Source organism: Pteropus alecto, unplaced genomic scaffold, assembly GCF_000325575.1.
Source record: "Pteropus alecto unplaced genomic scaffold, ASM32557v1 scaffold3, whole genome shotgun sequence".
Taxonomy (NCBI): Eukaryota; Metazoa; Chordata; class Mammalia; order Chiroptera; family Pteropodidae; genus Pteropus; species Pteropus alecto.
The window spans coordinates 62,560,746-62,583,072 of NW_006442484.1; the positions used below are offsets into that span (position 1 = coordinate 62,560,746).

General features: G+C 34.9%; 1 protein-coding gene across 4 annotated transcripts in view; it reads right to left on the reverse strand.

The window, feature by feature from the left end:
• Window positions 1-22,327, reverse strand: part of SATB2 (SATB homeobox 2) — a 180,544-nt gene that overhangs the window by 130,499 nt on the left and 27,718 nt on the right. For all 4 annotated transcript variants that reach the window (XM_025039435.1, XM_025039434.1, XM_025039433.1 and 1 more), the window contains one exon: window positions 22,096-22,272. In XM_025039435.1, coding sequence (XP_024895203.1) covers window positions 22,096-22,267 — 172 coding nt within the window. In that variant the 5' untranslated portion in view covers window positions 22,268-22,272. The remainder of the gene's footprint in view (window positions 1-22,095; window positions 22,273-22,327) is intronic.

A 22,327-nucleotide genomic window follows, 5' to 3' on the forward strand; every position in this document is an offset into this window, starting at 1 on the left:
TTGAGTTAACAACAATTTATCAATAAAAGTTCATTCATTGTGACAAAGGTACCATACTAATATAGAGTGTTAATACTAAGGAGATATAAGATAGATAGATAGATAGATAGATAGATAGATAGATAGATAGATAGATAGATAGATAGATGATAGATAGATAGATAGAGAAAGAAAGAGATAGATAGATAGATATACATATATATATATAGATATAGATATATGTATATATATCTATATATATATTGTCTTCCCTGCTTCCTGAAACTAAACCAGGACTCCTTGAACTCTGACCTGAAAGGATACTTGGTCAGCCAAGCCTAATCCTAGGTTCTGAGATTAGTTTAATAACATTTGAGGTAGCTGGAATCAACCGGGCTGAATTTTGTGGTCACGTTGTAAAATGAGCTATTGTTCCTCTGGTGGAGCATTCTCATCTCTATGGTATTTGAGTTAAACTGCTATTACTGATGACCCATTCCTCAGTGCAGATAACTGGACAATGAGAATAGGACCATATTAATGCCTCTTTTATCAATATTTTCCAGTATAATCTGTAAACTTTGCTTCTTCCCAAAGAATTAGACAAAGAATGCTGGTAATTATCATCTTTACCAGTCTCCAATCTTGAAGGGAGATTACAGCTCTGAAAAACTGACCTCCTGGCAAATGTTGCTATAACATTAACTATGGAATATTTTAGGCTGCAGTTCAAGAAGAATGAATGCACCATTATTTGAACCAACTGTTCAGGGTGGTCACTCTATTTTTTAATGCAGTGTACTACACAGGAATGACATCATAAGGCTATCATAAAAGCAAGTGTTAAAACCTATGATGAATTTTCCTACTATAACTAAGCGGTTAATAAGTGTAAAAGTAGATCAAAACATACACTTATGGTCTGGTAAAACATTTACATTCACCTTTGCAAATACAAAAAAAAAGTTTTTTTGAAAGCCATAAAAGTCCTTTTTGCCTCTTACTTTGAAAGCACTTTTAGTGATTTTAGATGCCTGGAGACTTTTTTCTAATTAAAGAAGCTCAAATAGCAATTGCTAATAAATGACATTTATTGATCTTGAGTAGTTTCTTTCTTCTTAGGATAAAGATCCCATTTGGGCCATATTACTATATATCAAATTCAAATCACACTCAATTACTTCCTCTACACATACATTCTATTTTCATTCACTAACAAAACTTCCTTTGCCACTTCTAATATGAATTCCTTCAAAGTCACTCTTTATGTCTAGAAATAAAAGTTTTTTTCTCTTCCCACCTTTGTCATCGCAGTCTCACTTAAAACTTTACTCCATCTTTATTGAGTAAAATTTCTCATCCAGAAGCTCACCAACTATATTTATGCATGACCCTCTTTAATTTCCCTTGCTTTTATTTGCATTCAAACAAGAAGCAAAAGAGAAAGGAGATGGTGTTACCACAAATGGATATTGTTTTATTTTTTAATTATATGTTTAAACAAATATTCTTTTAATATGGATACCTACTATGTTCTAGGCACTATGCTAAAAGCATTATTTGGATGTCATTTTACCATCGCAACATTACGAGGGCAGGTACTATTTTTATTTACAGATAAACTGAGATTCATGAAGATTATTCAATGTCACACTTATTCAATGTCACAAAGCAAGCAAGTGGTAGAGTCAATATATGAACTCTTGCAGTGTGACAGCAAAGTCAGTACAACTGATAACTCCAATTATAATTGGGTCTTCAGTATTCCAGGAAAACTGGAGAGTGGGGCAAGCATATCAGAAAATGATTAAGGACAGAGATCCATGATAGAATGTGGTACAGCTGAAGAACAATGAGAAATTCAGCTCTGAATGAAGGTGAGCAAATACAAGCAGTCCTATGGTTAGAAAAGAATGAAAAGGAAGACTTAAGACATATTGTGGGGCCCCTAAATGTAGTGACTAGAAAAGCACTACTGATCTGAGAGCAAAAAGGCTACTTGAAACAGATGAGGGCTAGATTGTGAGGATGGAGTGATGCAAACTTTGAAGACATCTAACAAGAAAAAAATAAAATATGGTAGTGGCCTAGGTCAGAAAGTAAATATTGAGAGTTTCTGTTTTAGTTCGGGAGAGTCTTAATTGAGCACTTCTGTAGACCAAACATAAAAAGTCAATGGAGAAGGAGAAATAGAAGTTACAAGAACCCTAAGGACAAATGATGAATCAAGGCCCCCAAAAGGACACCTCATACAGGTCCATACCCCACTAACACGCACAGCACACAAAGACGAGCGCGCCTGCTTCAGCACTTCATTATTTTGTCTTCTGTGCTGTTCCTATATTCTCTGTGTGTCACTGTCTTCTCTTCCCAACTAGGTAATAAGTCCCTCAAGGGTAGAGCCAAATTTTACATTTCTTTTTATCTCCCTCCATACTTAAAACAATGTGACCACATCTGAGCTAGTTAAATGTGTCTTATCATGGTGGTTTGAGGAAGAAATCAGAGATAAAGCAAAAGAAGCAACACCTCCGAGTCAGAAGTGAAAAATAGAAACTGTGTATCTTCACTTTGAATGGTACCAGCTACCCAAGATGGAACTGCAAAATATATGGAGAACATAATTGAGATATTTATCAGGAAAAGACGTGTAATAAATTGTCACATTGTGAACAATCCTGTTAGAGCAAGGGCTCAGGAGTGAATCTGTTTTCTCTTTCTCTTACAGTCACTAAAAGCAAGTATACATAATAATACCAGTGCCAAGGAATATTACAGAGCATTGCTTTTCAAAATGTATTTTAAATTAATACACAAAATACTTTTGCTAGCTCTTTGGTTCTTCAAATTAGGAGAAAACATTTTAAAATAAAATTTGTATCTTCTCATAATCTATATGCCTATTTTTACAACTTACTCAGTATTTAATCTGAAAATAATATTTAAGTGCATACATAATTATTTCTTAGTACTATAGAAATAACATAAAATATATTTTTTATAAAAAGTGTATTTCTTTTTTATTATTTAGCTCACAAGTTTTGAGATCCTCAATTTTATAGATTAAAAAACTGAGGTTCAGAAAAATGACTTCTTTAAATACATGCATGCCTAACAATGTTACCAGACTTTTATGTCAGATCTAAAGCCTGATTTTTTCTAACTCATTGTCTCATATTCTTTGATTAGATAAATCTAAAATTGAAACTGAACTCTTCAGTTGTTCTCTCTGGATACAATCAGAAGTCCTGCTGGCATGGTTAACTTTCTGCCCCTGTACTCTCTGTCTTCCCTGATTTCCCACTATAGATTCACAAACAAGCTGTGGCCAACGCTACTACTTATCTATCTGATATCCACTCTCCCCTCATTCTTCCTAAAGAATCCCAATTTTTTTTCTGAGTACCATTGTATCAAATAGAAAACTGTATTTCTTAGGCTCTCTAGACCTGAAGCTGAGATAAATGACAAAGTCCTGGGGGAAGATAATAAAGACAGAGCTTCCTGAGGCATTTGGTCTTTTGTCCTCTTTCCCACCCTTTTCCTGCCTGGAATCTGAACTGAATGTCTGGAGGTACAGCAGCCATTCTGCGACTGACAGTAAGAAGAGAAGCCAGAAAGAGAACCAGAGCCCATGTCCCTGGAGGCACTGGCAAATTCTGTATTAGCCTAGCTTAATCACCTAAAGGAGACAAATAAAACCCCTATTTGGTTAAACCATTGTTGTTTCTGCTACATGTAGTCAGTTACAATCTTAACTGATTAATACATAAACTTACTATGCACTGACATATTCTTAACATATCACTCCCCTGACTCAAAGTCTTTCAGTGGAGATCTCAAGGAGGAGATCACTAAATAAACATTAACTCTTTAGCTTGACCTCCAGGTTTCTTTACAATAGATTCTTGAGCCTGATACATTCTAAACGTATCCTGCATAACAGTCAAACAGAACTCCTGACAATTATCTCTCTCACCACATCTCTGCCTATCAAATTCCTACAGTCTTGTTAAGACCCCTCTCACATATCACCTTCCTCATCAGTCTAAATGGATCCCTCCAGTCTGATGAGATTTCTCCCTCTTTTGAACTCCCAAAGCAATTTTGTTTGTCCCTCTCCTACGTTCTCTTCATAACAGCCACTAGACTCATGTGCCCTACACAAAAGGCACCTTGAGGGCAGGATTTTGTCATTTGGATGTGGAAACCCCCACCCCCAACCCTACCCGTGGCACAATGCCTGACACACTGCAGATGATTAATAATCACTTCTTAAATTGATTTAATAAACACTTCCCTCTCTCTTAATGCATCTCTGACTGAAGAGTCCACGCCAACACTCTAATGACTTATGAGGGAGCATGTGTGACAGAAGGAATAAGCTGAGCTGCAGTTCAAACTGCTGTATTGTTTTGACACCAGCACAAGTGATAATGGGCTGTTACTCGGTGTGTCAAAGCGCTCACTCAAGACTCCTGTGCCAGCCTCTCCTGCCTGTCACAATCCCCAGTCTGCAAAAGCCTTTCCGTTCAAACACCATGTGGCTTCTGCGTAAGGAAAGCCTGTGGCTGGTCACTCCTCTCCCAGTGGATCACAAATGAAACAGAAAGATTCCAGCAGGGACAGGATCTCACTGGGACCCGCTGGCACACACCTGTTCCTCCAGGAATGATCCCTGGCATACTTGGCGAGAGATGGGTAAAGGAGCAGGATGCTGTGGCAAAGAATTAGTTATAACAAGGGCAGAACGGCAGTATCCTGATTAAGTAGAGGCTATACCACAGCAGTACTGAGAAAGCATTCGGTTCAGATTGCAAAAAAAGCTGGGAATAATAAGAGGAGGAAAAATCTACAGGATGAGAGCCTGTGCAATTTGAATACAATCTAAAAAACAAAATAACTCAAATAAAAATGAGAGCCATAAATTTTACATATTAAAATATAGGGCCTGAAGTGAGAAACATGCTCCTCTTCTTCACATAACAAGTACACGCCCTATGACTATAAGTTCCAAAAGAAAATGTTATATTCAGTAATAGTTCTACGTCATCATCTGCCCAATGGCCAAGGTCTCAAATAAATAATTGTTCAAATAAGCTAAAACAAAATTGACTGTAACATATGCAATTAATTGAAATGGAGACTGTCATCAATATATTACTATAGACCAGAAAAGCTGCTAATCATTAGCCATACGAGTCATTGATGTTCTATGTAGTATTTTTTTTTTTAACTTATTAGCTACTATGTATACTATAATTGATACTGGTTTAACAAGCATTTAATACTAATGATGTGTGTAGGTTAAAAAATAAATGTTAGTGAACATTAATAAGATAACATATAGGATATTGAAATTGCGTTAAAATGCTGTAGATAAGTTTTTTAATTTGATAGGAAGGTGAATACTTTATTCATAAAAAATTTAACTAAATGAATTAATCACTCACTCCCTCAATGAGATTGTGTTTGCTGGGTGCCCAGTGGCCCAACACTTCTCTAATTAATCCCCAGCACGAGGCTGTTTTGGCCATGTAAACCTGTATGATTAGAAGCTAAACCTGTGGCACCTACATTGTGTTCCTCCTGGTCCAGCCCTTCTCCTCCTTGACATGATGCTCCATTCTATTCTCCAAGGCCTCTGAGGGCAGCCTCCAGAACCAGCACCTTGCATGTTGTCCTTCTCTGTAGGGTTGCTCCCAGCCCCACCAAGACTGCCTGCCAACTTGTAGCATCATCATTGCCCCAGTGCCACTGCAAATGGCCACTGGGTAAAGGAGGTACCTGTCATATGCACAGGCCTGAGCAGCAGTGAGTATTTGGGAAAGTTAAAAATAGGACAACTGCATTCAGAAGAACTTGGTAGCAGCCACATTATAATATTTGGCAGAAGAAACATTATATTTCTATTTTAGTGTGTTTTAGTTATTTCCATAAAGGTGTGGTTCTATTATACCAAACGGGGCTATTTTGCCTATGATCTAGTGGATTAAACTTTGTGGGAAATTGAATGAATTTTAAAACTACACAATTTTAAAAATACTACTTTATGTACAAATCTATGAATGGATAATTATCAAATAAGAGACTATCCACTAATAATTATATTTGACTTTGAGGTACACCATGCAATTTTTGATACAGATTTACCTTCGTAATTATATTTTTCTTAGAATATTATTAGCTTTCAGTTGGTAATTCTAATATTAAAATAAACACACACCAAAACACAGTGGAACCACACATCTACTAGCTGGCAGTAGCAAAATCTTCAAATGCTGTGTTCTCCCACAGGTAATTCATGCTTAATTTTTTTTTTTTAGAAGAGAATATTGGTCCGAAAAGGGCAAATAGTAAAATATTTAATATTTTAAATATTAAGAAAAGGGAGAGAAGTAGTGAGAATGGAAGAAGACCACAGAGGTAAGGGGAAAGAAGTTAATAATTCTGAATAAATTAAAACTGCTACTTTAAAAGTTTACTGCCCTTGCCCTGTTTATGCTAACTGCATTATGCTGTAATGTAAACTAAATATAACATAACAGGACCTAATATCTTTATCTATTAGGCTTTTTAGTCACATAAATGTTACTATTTACTTTTTTTTTTAACCATGTTCATTTAGCCCAGGTAAAAGTGCACCAAAGTAAAGGGATTCAGCAGCGAAGCTTTCTCCTGTGAGATGCTCTAAAAAGGAGAGTAAAAAGGAGCTATGATTCAAAGGTGACATTACAGTCAAATTTTCCAGGATACAAATACCTACTGACAATGTGCCCCCCAGGGAGAAAACATTTACATTCCTTCCGCTCCACACAGTCCCAGATTCTTGCTTTGAGGCAGTTCCACAAGTGGAATCACGTCAGAAGAAAAGATATGAGCAACTATTTTGGAGGAGGAATGGAAGGGAAAATAGCCTGTGTTTCAACACAAATGTGAAAAATGTTGTGCTAAATAAGGTGGCTTCACTGTAGTCGAGTTGAATTTGTACTTAACTCGATATTTAGAACTCTATAGAGAAGATTGAAGAGACGCAAAATGTGTGTCAGCTGACTTAAAAATTTAGCTTATTTGATTACAAAACCATCAGTGAACATTTAAATTTCATTTGTCATTAATAAACACTATTATATTTTCTTTAAATACACAATTTCAACCAGATGGTGTTGGGGGAAAATTTTATTATATTGTCAGAATATATAAAATATACATTAAATTCTTTAGAAAAAAAAATGGAAAAAGGCAATACATTACAGAATACTTTATCCACAAAAAGAAAATTAACTCTTTTCTTTGCCAAGGAATAGGATTTTGTTGATCAAGACCCATGAATATCAGAGGATCTATTATTATATCACAAGAAAATCAAAGAGAGTAAGGAAACAATTTGGTAATTATCAGCCAGTATCTCAGAATGAGGGGCTGGCTATGTGATTGGAAGCCACAGAAAACAAAAGAAATTAATATATCTGGCTTCTGCACTGTAAAGTAATAACAATAATAATTACAATAGTAATTAACATGTACTCAGATCTTACCCTGTGCAAAGCACTTTATAACGCTTGTTTCATTGAATACTTCTAACAACCCTAGAGGGAAGGTATTGTCGTTACTCCTATTTTATGATGAAGAAACTGAGGCAGAGAGTCACAGAGTTAGAAGTAGTAGCACCATGATTAAAAGCAGTCAGACTCCTACATCCACAACACCTAACCACCACACTCTACTACCCTGTCTTCAATAGGAACAAGATTCCAGAAGACATTCTACACCATGTTAGATAGCTCTCAGCTGATCTGACAGTTAGATGCATTACACCATGATGATCAACTATTCGCCATGAGCAATTCCCAGCAGTGCCTTAGAGAAAAGAAACTAGCAAATCAATATACTTTTAACCGTTTATTTTCGTTATACTGAAAATTAAATATTTTTTTAAAAACTAATTAATGTACAACTGTGAAAATTTATCTGTGACTTTTACTTTCTACTCTGCCTGGTTGACTGCTACATCCTTACAATGCCATACAATACTATTTGTTATTTGATTTGTTTTGTTTAATAAATTCTAACACTTAAATTAGACAACTATTTTAACCAAATTTTTGTTACATATAATAGAAAATGTACCTAAAAAGAAAACATCACATAAAATATGTAATACAAGCCCAGTTATATAGAAAAATGCCTTTTGTATGTCTGAATTCATCGGGCTAGAATCTGATACAAAACAGACCAATACCTCCCTTATAGAGTTCTGTTTATGTCTTTGACCCAAAAATCTGGTCTTTACTCCTGCTCCTACCCAGCCATCACAAATCAGCTGTCATGGATCACAAAGGGGACCAGGTTAGTGATTCTGGCAGATCCAGTGAAAAATCCATCACTGCCCAGCAAAACCAACACTACTGGCAATCAGCCCATTATCAATCCTCTCCCACACAGAAGACAACGCTCCTTATTTTCCCAGAATCCCTAGTACTACAAACAGAACTATTTTGGTTCCACACATTTCAAAGCCTTTTTTAAGTTCAGGACAAGCAAATGACTGTGGCAGCTTGGGGACACAGGTCCTTTGAGAAGTGCTTAAACTCACAACATTCATATTTTGATTTTTAGCCTTCTATCACCACAGAGACCTACAACCCACTCTGTTTTTAGTCCAGTGAGAAGAAAAAAGAATTCTTACTCAGTCTTACTAAGAATAAATTACCCTCCAGGAGAAGTCAACACATACCTTCCAGGAAATTATTAAATTACTTGAGAAAGAATTTTCTAAATGCTACCCCAGTACCCTGAAAATGGCCCATTCTCCTCACAGGATAAAACAAGTTACTTCTGAAGAGTAAGTGCATGTTAAAGAAGGTCAATTAGAAAGATATATCTGCATTCCATGACTTTGGAAGTTCAACCTGGGCTTTACTTGACAGCGTGTTTTTTAAAAAAATTTAGTATGGGTTATAAATCACCTCGGGATGCCCCTGTGAAAGCAGAGCCGCCTGGAAAGGTTCGTGTCATATTGTAGCACACTCAGCTGCTCCATCCCCACGAATGGCGCTTATAATGAAAACACTGCCATATATCTTGATTTGTCAGAGAACAAATCAGTTTTATCTGTTCATTTTGTGGTTTAGTGTCATAGGTATTTTAGAAAACATAATTTATAATTCTTCATGCAATTATATATGAAATTAAATCATCTCACTTTTCCAGAAGCATCAAAATATTTCAGGTTAAGTAGAATGCACTTGTAATATCTTTGAAGTTCTCTTCCCCCAATCTACTACCAGAAGAAAAAAATAAATAAAGGAAAAAGAGGGAGAAATATGTAGTATTTTAATGAGCTAGTCTAGTTCTCTTAGGTCAGGTTCTGTAGAGGCTTTTCGGTACGTTCTTAATAATGACCCACTATCACAACAATGCCTAGTAATGTCATAGAGAGGCAGGGGTGTGTGGGTAAGCCACTACCTCGAGAAGCAGAATGACTGGGTTTGAATATTTGAATCCTAGCTGTGTGGCCTTAGGTAACTCACTTAACCTCTCTGTGCCTCAATTTCCTCGGCTGTAAAATGTAGATAATTGTACTAATGCCACAAATGGTTTGTAAGCATTAAATGAGTTAACATATGTAACAAACTTAGAACAGTGCACATAAAAAGCTCTGTGTTCACTATCATTATAATTAGCAACAAGAAACATATCACTCTTTTTTAAAGGACTAAACACACATAAAAACATAGCAAGACTATATCTTATACTGAGACAGTCTGATGGGAGTTAAGAGGAAAATATCCTATTGGTGGGTCCTTGTTTAGATGATAAATGTATTATTTTAGTAAGCTTCAATACAATATAGCTAAGATCCCTTATTAAGTACTAAGGGAGACCTCAGTCCCCTGGGAGAACATGCTACTCCTGTGAGTATTTTAATCCACCTGATTTACAACAGAGTTGGGTCTATTCTTTTTAATTTACCTGATTAAATTATTATCTGCCAAGAGACTACAACAAATTCATAATCTTATCATTAGTCCCAATGGGAAATTTCCCCTTAACAAGACAGAAAAGCAGTTTTTGATCCTAACTGCATTAGTTTAAACTGCAAGTGGGTGCATTTTAATATCCATCGGGGGTTATAAGTTTGAAAAAAAATAAAGGAACATAATAGCAAATTATAACTTAATATGTTATATAAGATATTTCTGATTTGTGTACTTGATAAAACCACTGGTTTCATAATTGAAACTCTTTTTCCTATAAATTGGTATTTTTGCTTACATGAGTATATTTTAATAGGTAATGAGTTATAATGAGTTATATAACTCCTGACCAGTCATTACTATGTTTATAATGAAAACCCACCTAAATATTTATTGAAAGCAAATACTTTTCTCTATCCAAGGGCCACCAACATAATCGTGTAGGAAGAGAATGATCCCTGCCTTAGAAGGCAAACCTCAGTGTGAGCTGAATGACTCCAGAAAAGCACACAGGAGGGAGATGATCCAAATGGTGCCAGTAACACTGTTGGAAAAGGGTGCAGGGTAGGTGTCCATATGCATCTGAATTCTATCTAGGCTCATCTCACACCTGCTAAGCTACAGGGAAGACTATGAAAAGAAATTGGGTCACTCTTAGAACTCTAAAATTCAGCAGGGAGACAGACAGATGCTTTTCTCTTCTCCATGACCAGAAGATCCAAGGTCTGGTACAACAAACCACCAAAAGGCATTACAACCCATTGCTCCTGCAAGCAGGGGGCTTTCGTGATTTGCTTGACAAATTCCCTACCCAATAGTGGGCTGTCCTCAATCAATTTAAATACAGGAAAAACCTTCCCCAAGAGTTTCCCCCAATGATTCTTTCAAAAAATCTCCATTCTATTGCACATAGCACAAAACAGAGGCTAAAATATGGAAAAACTGTCATCAGTTATTAATGCCTGGGACATCTTAAACACAGGACTGTCATTGCGAAACTAGTAAGCACTCAGTAACTAACCCACACAATGCCATGTATGCATTTTTAAAGAGGAAAGAGACCAAAATGTGGGTAAGAACAAGACTATTATAAAAACAAATATGAAATCAATTAACTAAAGTTTCCTGAATGGCACAATGTCTTTTTACTCTTCTCCACATTAGAAAACTTAACTGTTTGCCACGAGGCAGAGGTACGAAAGAAAGCAGGTCAATGCCGTTTTAAAAAAATAATTAGCTGGTCACCTGCAATGAAACCAAATGGAAGAAATTTATTTTCAATGGATAACTATATTTTCACATAAATGTTGGAGTAAGTCACTCTGACTGTCCAGCATGGGCTAGGCACAGCATCTGTACTTAACACCTCTGACTACTATTTAACTGTCTACTCCTAAATCCTTCTCAATAATCAAAAGAAAGCTAATGTTTCACATTTGATTTGAAAATCAAAAGCCTCATTATTATGCGGTATTTGAAATAATAAAAAAATTTAAATTATACATTATAATATTAAGTGAAAAGCCAAAACATTGCATATATGTGACCTTGACTATGTAAAAGAATGCTACAACTATAACTAAAAAGGAATGCCTTACAATATTATCTGCAGTTATCTCTAGGTGATTGGTTCATAGGGGTGGGGGATTGTCTCTTTCTATTTTTTCTGTATTTATTTTTTAGATTGCTATAACTAATAATCATTAATTTTTTATTAGAAAAAGATATTTTTTAATTCATAACTTTACGAGGAGCTTAGATATACAAAATGGGGTCTCATAAAATAAGATCGCATAAAAAGTCATCCCAAGACAGCAAGTTCAATTGTTGTTTAAACTCAAAACAAGCTTCCCACTTAATTAAAAAATATATATATTCAGTTACCAATTCTAATATGTCAATAATTGGTTTATGCTTATCAAATATAATTACTGTTAGTTTGAATTCTATACTAAATTGACAGACTCAAAATATAATGCCACTGAATGGGATATTGGTTAAGTACACATTCTCCGGAGCCAGTTTTTGGTGTCAGCCAAGCTATTTACCTCTCTGAGTCTCAGTTTACTCAGTGGTAAAATGTAGACAATAATACTATGTACTTCATAGGATTATTATTATTATGAGAATTAAATGTTAAGCACCTAGAACAGTGCCAGCTACATAAGAAGCACTAAATAAATATTAGTATTTAATATCATTAATCAATCAATAATATTAATTTTACTAAATATATTCACAACATGTCTATTATGTAAAAATTTCAGTTCGTCTCACATTTTCTAAACCATGGCTTAATATAAGCTAGTTCTGACAATGTTATCCTATTCCAAACATGAATTAGTTTACATAGGTAAATTTTTCAGAAAACTGAGGCTTAACCTTTTAAGTGCCTACATCGTTTTATTTTTATTCCTCGAAACCCACTCAAAACCTTTCATTTTGTTCTAGCTAAGCAGAAGCCTAAATTTGCCAAATTTACACAAGATGGAGAGAACAAGGTCAAAATAAGCATAATACATATAATGTCAAGTCCTACCTAACATTTTATTATACATTTATGGTTTACTTTCTATCTCCCTTACTGGAATGTAAGTGTCTTGAGGGCAGGGGGCACTATATGTTTGGTTTTCGTCTGTATCTCCAACACCTAGAACAATGCCTGATACATAATAACCACTCAATAAATATTTGTTAAATGAGTTAAACAATAATGTGTGAGAGAGCCAGATAATTAAGGTATGATCTTTAAAATGTTCTGTGTAGTTTTCCTCTCCATAAAATGAATGCAGTAAAACGCAACCACATTTTTTTTCCAGTGGTGCTCAGAAAGACTAAAGATCTTAATAAAGTGATTTCTTTCCAAATAAGTCTGATATATCTTCCATTGTAGAGTACCTAAAGCAGGCCCCCTTTCAAAGAAGTTCCCCTCACCCGAGGAATCTTTGTATTCATAATAATAAAACATGACATTTAGAATTGTTACTTAATACTGTGGCTCTGGAGCATATAGTCTCAAGAAAAACCACCATCTGAAGTTGGTAAAACTGGTCAGAGCTTTTGATCTAGAACAGACTGCCAGGATGGTGGGCCCAGCTTTCATCTGGCAGATTATTAAGCCTTGTAGAGCCAAATCATTGAGGACAGAGGTTTGACTGTGCTATGAGCTTTCCAGCATCTCATTCTTTGATTTACAAAACTGACAGAAAGAATATGTCTGATGTATTTCTCTGCCGAGCTGCTTCAAGCTGGAATGGAAGCAGAGAGGAACCTCGGGTGCTGTGTATTTGCATATAGCCTGCAGCAATCTTTTCCAACCTGAGTAAAGAGCTTGTAAAACATTAGCACAGATTTGCTGTTCTGTCCTCGGTAACAGATATTTCTTCAAGCCAAAAAGAGGCAGACAGATAGAGGGAAACCTTTGTGTTTTCTCTCATCTACACACAGATAATTTTGCCAACTATTGTTCTTGAGCAAGCAAATGGCCTGCACTCTAGAGCCTTGATGTAAGACTCTTTAGAGCTCTCAAAGCTGCCATTGAAAAGGAGAAAAAAAACATTTCATTTCAAAGTGCTGGGTTTTAAATGCTCATCACAATCATGTGAAATCTATCTGGCACCTCCAAAACCAAACCAAGGTGCCTACACATGACCAAATAGCCAGCTAAATGCTGGCTTTTCACACCTGCCTCCCATAACCACCACTGAGCTTGTCATGTGTCACTGACCACACTGCAGATAAAAGAGGTCCCTGACATCTCAGGGTTCCCCTTTGTGTGCCAAACTACATAAATAAGTAATAAACAAACTGCCCACTTACTGATATGATGCAGACGAATGAATTTTACGGAGCTGAAATCCCATAAGAATTTGAAAATACAGTATTGTACCTGAGAAAATTTGGACAAAGTATAAATGTAAACTGTACACTAAAATAAGAAGTGAAAGACCTACAATTCTGAAATTTCGAAATTTCACAAGGAATTAACTGAAATTATAAGAATTAGATGACAGAGCTCTTATCCATCTTTTTAGAAAAATGAAGCAGGGAGGTTTAAAAATGCATTTTAAGATTACAAAATATTCTATGGCCAAGATTTTTTTACTGCCTATCATGAATGTCAAAATAGACTTTCTTTAGAGCTAGAATATGACAGTGTACCTGAGAGCTGTATCAATGGACTGCTTTAAATATAAAGGATCTACCCAAAAAGTAACAGCATTATCTATTGCAGCATTTATAAGTGTTTTAATAAATGTGTTCTTTACTAAATGAGTTCCTTGAATGGAATCTGTACTGCATCTCCTTAAAATACAGAAAGACCTGAGTCTGCAGCATAGGACTCCACCTTGAATTTAAAATCTATATATTAGTAAAAGACAGTTGTACTTTAGAAGGAAATGGGATAAAAAATTAATCACAATATAAATTGTATCAGAGTATCACCAATTTTAGATTGTAGGTTTTTGACACATAACTCCTCAAAGTTATATATTTTTAATGGGACATACTTTAATTATTAAATAAAAGATACATCACTGTGAGTCAATCTTTTCAACCTGGATCATTTTACATGAATGACAAAAGGTAGAACTCAGATGATCAGTGCCCTCCAAGTCATAGGCATAAATTAATGCCTAAACTCAGAGAAGAAGGATTTTAAGCAGTTTTGAAAATATACCAAAGCTAATGACTGACCACCATGGCCAATTGCCCCAAACAAAACAGCTAACTGAAAACATTGCTAAACACTTCTCTCATCATGGAAGAAATAATGAGCTGGTTTTTATAATGAATTATTTCCAATGATATGATTTTTTTAATAGGCAGATAGAAATTGCAAGGTCAGAGGTAAAGTGAGATCGGATTTTTTTTTAATTCACTGCCCTTAACAGTTTTTATCAAATACTTCCTACTCAACTGCTAAGCATCCAGCATATCAAGTTAGAGAGGGTCTTCACCCTCTATAAATTTATATATAGATAATAATTCTACTAGCTGACCTTCATGTATGCCATAATTACATATTCATATATTTTAAATAACACATATTTATAACAACATAAACAGATATAAGGACTACAGAACTATAAACATTTATATTAGATATTCGTTCTTAAGTATATATTAGACAAGGGAATAAGATGAGCATTTTATTTCTATTGGCATTTAGTTAAAAAGTAGTGTTTCAGGTTTTGCTGTGTGCGAGTGAACAAACATACATGCTCACATGCTGATATATGAATATTTGATTTTACGTAGTAAAGGAGGGAAACTTATAGAGGGCTTGTTAGAGATTTGTGTTGGCCCAGCCAGTGTTTCACATTTTGGCCTGTCTAGCTCTAATGAGGGCTGAAACATGGTTAACAGCAATTTGGGGTAGCTTTTTTAGCTCTCTTTTGAGAGCCACAGAATTTTTTAAAAAGCAGCTTGTTTGTTAAAAGTTTGCTCCAAGGCCTAAAATTTCTAAATATGCACCTTTTTTCAACATTGCCCTTATAAAGAAAAAACTGCTGAGAGTCTCCCAAACATGAGCGTTTAATTAAAGAAGAAAAAGTGTGGGGGGTGGGGGGAAGAAAGAGCTAAAGAAAGAAACCAAGGAAGCAAGACAAGAGATCATTTTAAATGTTTTCAATAGGAAGAATGTCAAACTTTTAGTGCATAAAAACTTGGCTCCAGACAACATATGTCTTTTAACTATTCTCAAAAAAAAAAAAAAGTATGATTTTTCAGAATTCTTTTCCAAGGTTATAATTGATCTTATTAATTGTTTATTTGAAATTACAGTATTTGCAGGAATTTATAGGGTTAGACTGCCACTAAGTTTAGAAAAAAAAATAATAACTCTGATTAATTTAGCAGCAAAATAAGTTTAAAATTTTTTTTTTTAATTTAGGAGCACAGAAAATTCATAGGTTCAAAGACTTGAGAGACACATCAACCAAATACAATATACAGATTTATATGGCTCCTGATCTGAATAAGAAAACACTAAATAATATGTATTGTTACATACAAATATGTGTGTATATATGTGTGTGTCTATCTACATATGTATATGTATGGAAAATTTGAACCTTGATGAATATTTTATGATTATAAGAAATTATCTTGTTTTTTTAGGAATCATGCTAGTATTGTGATTATGTTTTTGAAATAGATTTTATCTTTAAGAGATACTTAATAAAATATTTGTAGATAAAATCTAAGGTTTAGGATGAACTTGAAAATAATCCAGTGAGAGAGGTGAGAAATGGATAGAGGCGGAGATGAAACAAGATTGGCTATGAATTAATTGTTGATCCTAGATGATGAATTCATGAGTATATAATATACTCATCTCTCTACTTTGTATATGTTGCATGTTTCCATAGTAAAACATTTTAGAGAATTAATTTAAGAACAGAGTATTTCAAGTACTAAACAGTTTAAAATGAAAGTGTATTTATTTCTAATGATAAAATTTACCTTAAAAGTAGCTTCTATGTAAAGTTCTTCCCAACAGTATGTTATAAAGAGCTAGTCCACTGGAAAGTATATAATAACAATAAATGAATAACATATATAAAATAATAAACAAATAATAAAAAAACCTAACCTATTCCTTTTTCATATAAATATACTTACTATTTTGGTTTTAAATCTTATTCTATGTAGTCTTATCATTGTTTCTAGTTCATAGACTGACATTATTCTCTCTACATACAATACGTTCTAACAGATGAGGTTCAGATAGACAGACACCGACAAAATATCTCTAAGTTTTGGTCAGAAGAATTTGGACCCCAGAAATCTCATAAGTATCTTTTGAAAAACTACCTCCTATGATTCCAAAAGTTATTATTGGAGTGTTTCACACCATGAGCATAGCCAAAACATTGTTGACTATGAAATGATGACATAGAATAATATGGAAATGGCAATAGCTGACCAATAAGTTAAATTATATTTCACTTCTGATAAAAATAGCTAATTCATGAATAGGAGGCAACTTCACAGTAATGCATGAAAACAATTTTTCATGGATAAAGTTCAGTAAAAATGAACCTTAAAAACTATTTTCATCCAGTCAACAAACATTTATTTAATGTAGACTTCACATTGTGCTATATATATATATATCACTGTTATAAGGGAACAAAATAGTTTCCAGTTCCTGAGTCCAAATCTAATTATCGAAGAAAGTAAACCAGCACTTTTTAGGAATGCATATACTATTTCTCCAGGGTAATAAACAATATCTTCAAGTTAATTTATTCATTCTTCTGATATCAACTGAATGTCTATCACAAGTGCCACATAAGCACCATGAAAACAAGATTTTTTTTTCATTTGTTTATCACCTGGACCTAGAATTGTGACTGGTACATGGTAGGCATCTAATACTGCTGCATTAATTATTTTAAAGAGCATAATTGCTGAGGAATATGCTTTATTTTCATAACAGGAATAACTTTGGCCTTGTAAGCAAGAATTGTATATTGGAATTATTCAACCTACTATAGACCCTACTATAGTTTTAAGAGTTGGCTTCAAAAGACAATAATTCTGTGAAGTTTGTTTTTTTGTTTGCTTGTTTGTTTTTAATGAAGTCTGTCTTGTACCCAGAAAAAGTATCTCTATATATTTTATCATGGAAATTAAATATATATAACATCATTATTGAATACATAATTGTTAGCAAATAAGTGTAATTATTATGTATTTCATAAGCACCTAATCCAAAAAGTCCTACCTTGTGCTCGCTTTGGCAGCACATATACAAAAAGTCCTGCCTTTAAAAGTAAAGCACAAGTATTAAAGAAGAATTGACTCCTATCCCAACTCTAAACTCACAGTGATCAAGGCTATCACAGGACAGCCCTGTGGTTAAGGACCCTGACTCTGTGGGTCTCTGGGCTTCAGATCTCAGCTCTTCTACCCTCTAGCTCTGTTGCTCCTGCAAAAGTTACTTCCCCCCTCTTTATTTGCCTCAGTTTCCTCAAAATAGGAAACATAGCTTACTTCAAAGAGCCATTGTGAGAATTAAATGAGTTAGTACATGTAAATCTCTTAGAATAGTGCCTGACATATAGTAATTGCTCAATCAATGTTACCTAGCAGTATTAAGATTCTAAGAAATCCCTTGGTTTATACATCACAGAGGCTCACCAATGATCTATTAATACTTTTATAAATCTCAAACAGAAAAAAACAACAGAAATATATCTGTTCCACGTACAAGTTTTCACACATAAGTAAATTAAAGACAATGTGAACTGCTTATCAAAATTGGGGAACAAGGTAGAAATAACTTCCTACTTTTTCAGAGAAGAATTCATGGAGGAAGTAGAATTTTATACTTATATATTTTTTTTCTGATTAGACAAGGAAGAAATAATCCTACCACCCACTCTGTTGACATATTAATATGTTTCCTTTGTCTTTTTCCTATGCATATATGTGGAATTTTATATGATTGAGACTGTATATGGCATGCTGCTTGATTCACATAATACTGTATTAAAACTATTCTTTATTGCTTTTTAAAATATCTTAAACACTCTATAAATTTAATTATTCCAACATAAATAAGAAATAATGGTGATTAATACACCTCCTCTTGAACCCATAATTTTATATACTCATGATCCCAAAAATAACCACCCAGAAAGGATTTTTGCTTATTTACTGTTTGGCATATTTATTTTTCATTAAATTTGCTGATCAAAAATAAATTTTAAAAGTTACTTAAAATTTTACAGAAAGCAGGAGAGAGAAAATGCCCACTTACAAATTAAATCAAATGTGCACAGTGAGGAATCACATTGCCATCACTACCAACCCCCAAAGTTCACTGTCCACTTTGGCAAGTACAAATAGTTACTTAATCAGTTGGATAAAAGAACTCTCTGGATAATGTAGAGAGGTCCATGGCTATTACCAAAAGCCTTATGGGGCAGAACTGAAAGGATAAAAAGGAAAGAAGGAAGAAAAATAAAGGGAGTGATGAGTTTAATTTGGAAAAGGGAGTAAGGTTTACTGCATGGCAATACTCTAGATTAATGCTCCTCTTTCAAAAGATTAGAAAACTTTTGATTCGGAGACATGGACTTGTCCACCATATAATGTAACATGTGCTTGCTGTTCATTAGCTCTTAGCATACCTATTCTGGGAAAAGCAAAGAGCCTGCCACCTTCCAGCTTTCTGCATATGCAAAACGGCAGATCAGATGAATCCCGCATCTCACATCCTTGAGAATCAAAGAGTTAATGGTATGTGTGCTAGGAAATGCAGGGTTTGGGTCAGTTGGAAGTATGGTACCCATAATTTATGACAGTATCTTGTGCCCTTAAACTTTCTTGGGTCCCAATATCCAGTTCGGAATAAAGAAGGTTATAGAAAGGAGGGTTAGGGACTTGGAAGTTCCTGAACTCCATTTTAGTGGAATTTCTGTCATTCTTTAGAGGCAAGTACTCTTTATTTATAAAATCTCTTCAGCTCACCTGAAGCTAATGCCTTCTCAAAAAAGAAGTTGACTATCCCAGAGAACATAGGTACATGGCCTTGTCATTGGGACTTGAGTATCATTCCAAAATAATGCCAATGCCAATGTATTTTCTCTTTTAAAGGCAATCTGAACACTATTCTAATTTGATTATTGAAACTCTTTTCTGGTCATGTCAAAATGAAAAATCATGTTTCAAGACCCTCAGTCTTTAAAATAGGCTCAAGCAACCTGCTCTCCTTGCAGTTTAGTTCTGCCTGAATTTTCCAGCAGAAGAAAAAGAGATTCAGGAACATTCATTTTCTCTGCTACAAATGGATTTGCCAGTGACTTCTCCATCTTGGGAGAATTACCTAAACACTGAACAAACAAACTAAACCAAACCAAAACAAAATAAAACTATACACACGAAACCTCAGGCCTCGAATATGTAGTCGTATCTTATGCTACCTCCTTTTCTAGCTTTCTCCCACTCCGCTGTTTTCCCAGCATATGAACCACCTGTCTCATCACGCATTCTATTTGTTCTATAATAAACATGCAGCAACCCATACATGTTTGATGACCTGAACGACAACAAAGATCCAAACAAACAATTTTAAGTTTCTCTATTTATCCAAATCAGAGATCAGTAGCCTAACTTAAAACAAAATAAACTGTGATTTTTGTTTCTCTCTGTGAGATTACAGTAGAGGATCAAGTGATAAAACCTTTGCTTACCCACAAAATAAAGTATATCTGTGATCTAGAGGCCCTTCAAAATATTGATTCAACTTTTAAAAATTGTAGTATTTAGTGCTTTTTATTCATGGTTTCGAAAACTTCGGGGAAGCAAATATTTGCTTTTGACTTTTCCACTGTTTAATCCTCCACCGTAGATGATATTTCTTGCTAGTGTATCTCACCTGGGTGTGCAGAACTCTCGGTTCACATCACTAAATGGAACAGTGTGGCTCCCTAGTGCAAATTTCCTGAGAGTCCCTTCCCTGAGTCTGTGCCAAGAATCAAATCTTGGCCACTTAGTGCTCTGTGCTCCACATGTGAGCTCACGGCGCGTTGAGCAGCCGTGCTAACTGAGATGGATAGCGCTGTCAAACAGGAAGCTGGCACACCAGGATGCAAGCAGTGGGATACAATGACCTTTACATTCAGAGAAAAATATCCCTAAAATGGCATGAAAAGTTTATGGGGTGGAAGGAGGGGGGATTCTTTTATTTCATTTAGGCACATAGCATGAAATAAAAGCAATGGTGCCAGTATGCAATTTGCTTAAGATCAAATCTTGAATCCCTCACACAAGAAGGAAAGTCGTCAGAGAAAGGAAATGAATCATCCTTTATTACACTGCTTTGAAAGCAGTGGACTCTATGATTCAGCTGTATTATGGCACTGGACAGGCCAAGCGCTCTGGTTCAGAATTTACTTGGACTCACAATAATACAGGAAGTACTACCTGCCCTGGGAAAACATTCTTGATCTCCTGGTTTCAGATGGGTTGCTTTTTTTGGTAGAACTAAGATTAACTTAAATACTTAATTAAAGCATTTTTTAAAGAGCAATGATCTGCTTACAGAATCAGAGTCGAGAGCTTGGGAATTTAAATCTCATGTTCTTGGTCACCGTATTTGTAACTGTGAATAAATTGCTTAATCTCTCAAGTTTCCTTATCTGAATAAAAAGATGCTCTGATTGTTCTCAGGAATTATATGAAGAAGAATTCATAAAAAAAACATAGCAAAGATTCTTGGCACAGACACAAATGTTAAGTAGAGATGATAATTTATAAGAATAAACATAAGAAATTAATATGTAAAACAAAACCTGGAAGTCACATTTTTCTCTCCTTTAATTCTAACCATTATCATAAACTATACAATTCAACCATTTCAGCTGAAAAACAATAATAATTATTCTCTGGGTCAAAAAATTTTTTTACATTCTTCAAAATATGGGAGGTATTTTTGTTGTTATTTGTCAATTCTTCGGCATGAAAAAACAGTGAGCTATGATTCAAAATGAAGCAACACAAGCCCACAATGGGCTCCCCAGTGCTGTATAATATAAAATGAAATAATAATGCAATTTAAATATTTGATTAAATAGGTAAGAGGACTTGATCACAAAGACACTGAGTTTTTTTAATGAATGGACTATATCAAAACTACAACGCTGTTTTCAAAGACACAAAACTACAGTAAGATGAACTTATTTTTTTCCATTTAATTAAAAGCTGATTGTAAAGTGCAGAAATTGCAGTAAATATATTTTTAAAACTGAATGCTTATAAGTCATGTATTAAAGTTTAGTAAGTCAGGAGTTAAATACCTCAGCACTGGCTCTAAAAATATCAATTTGGGGATTTAAAGAAAATAAGAGAGTTAGCAATGGAAAAAAAAAAAACTGTGATGATCGCTTTGAGATGCAAGTTGATTTTGGTGGCTCTAGAGGTGCTCCTCAAATGTTTCCCATGCCCAAAGCAACCAGAAAACAAGACTCTGCAAAAAAACATGTTGCCGCTCAGTGGGAAAGATGCTAACTCTGATCACTCTCCACCAACCTTGGTTTGGAGAATTATTTCAGGGAGCACATTCTTCCTCAGATCATGACACAGGAAAAAAGTGAAGAGGAGAAGGGAGATGCATTAATACCTTGTGCCTGAGCTGCGGAGCTGTGGGAGTACCCCAGGGCTAGGAGCGCGGTCTCCACCAGCTGGCTAAAAAGCACGTCTTTTCGAACCAGGACGAACTCAGCGTGTTCTTCTCTGTTGTCATATTCAAGAGAGCCGTCCAACTGCTCCACCACACAAAAGACAGGAATCATCAAACCTGGAGGGACAAAATCCAAGAGCAAAACACAAACATTACAAAGCAAATCTCAGTC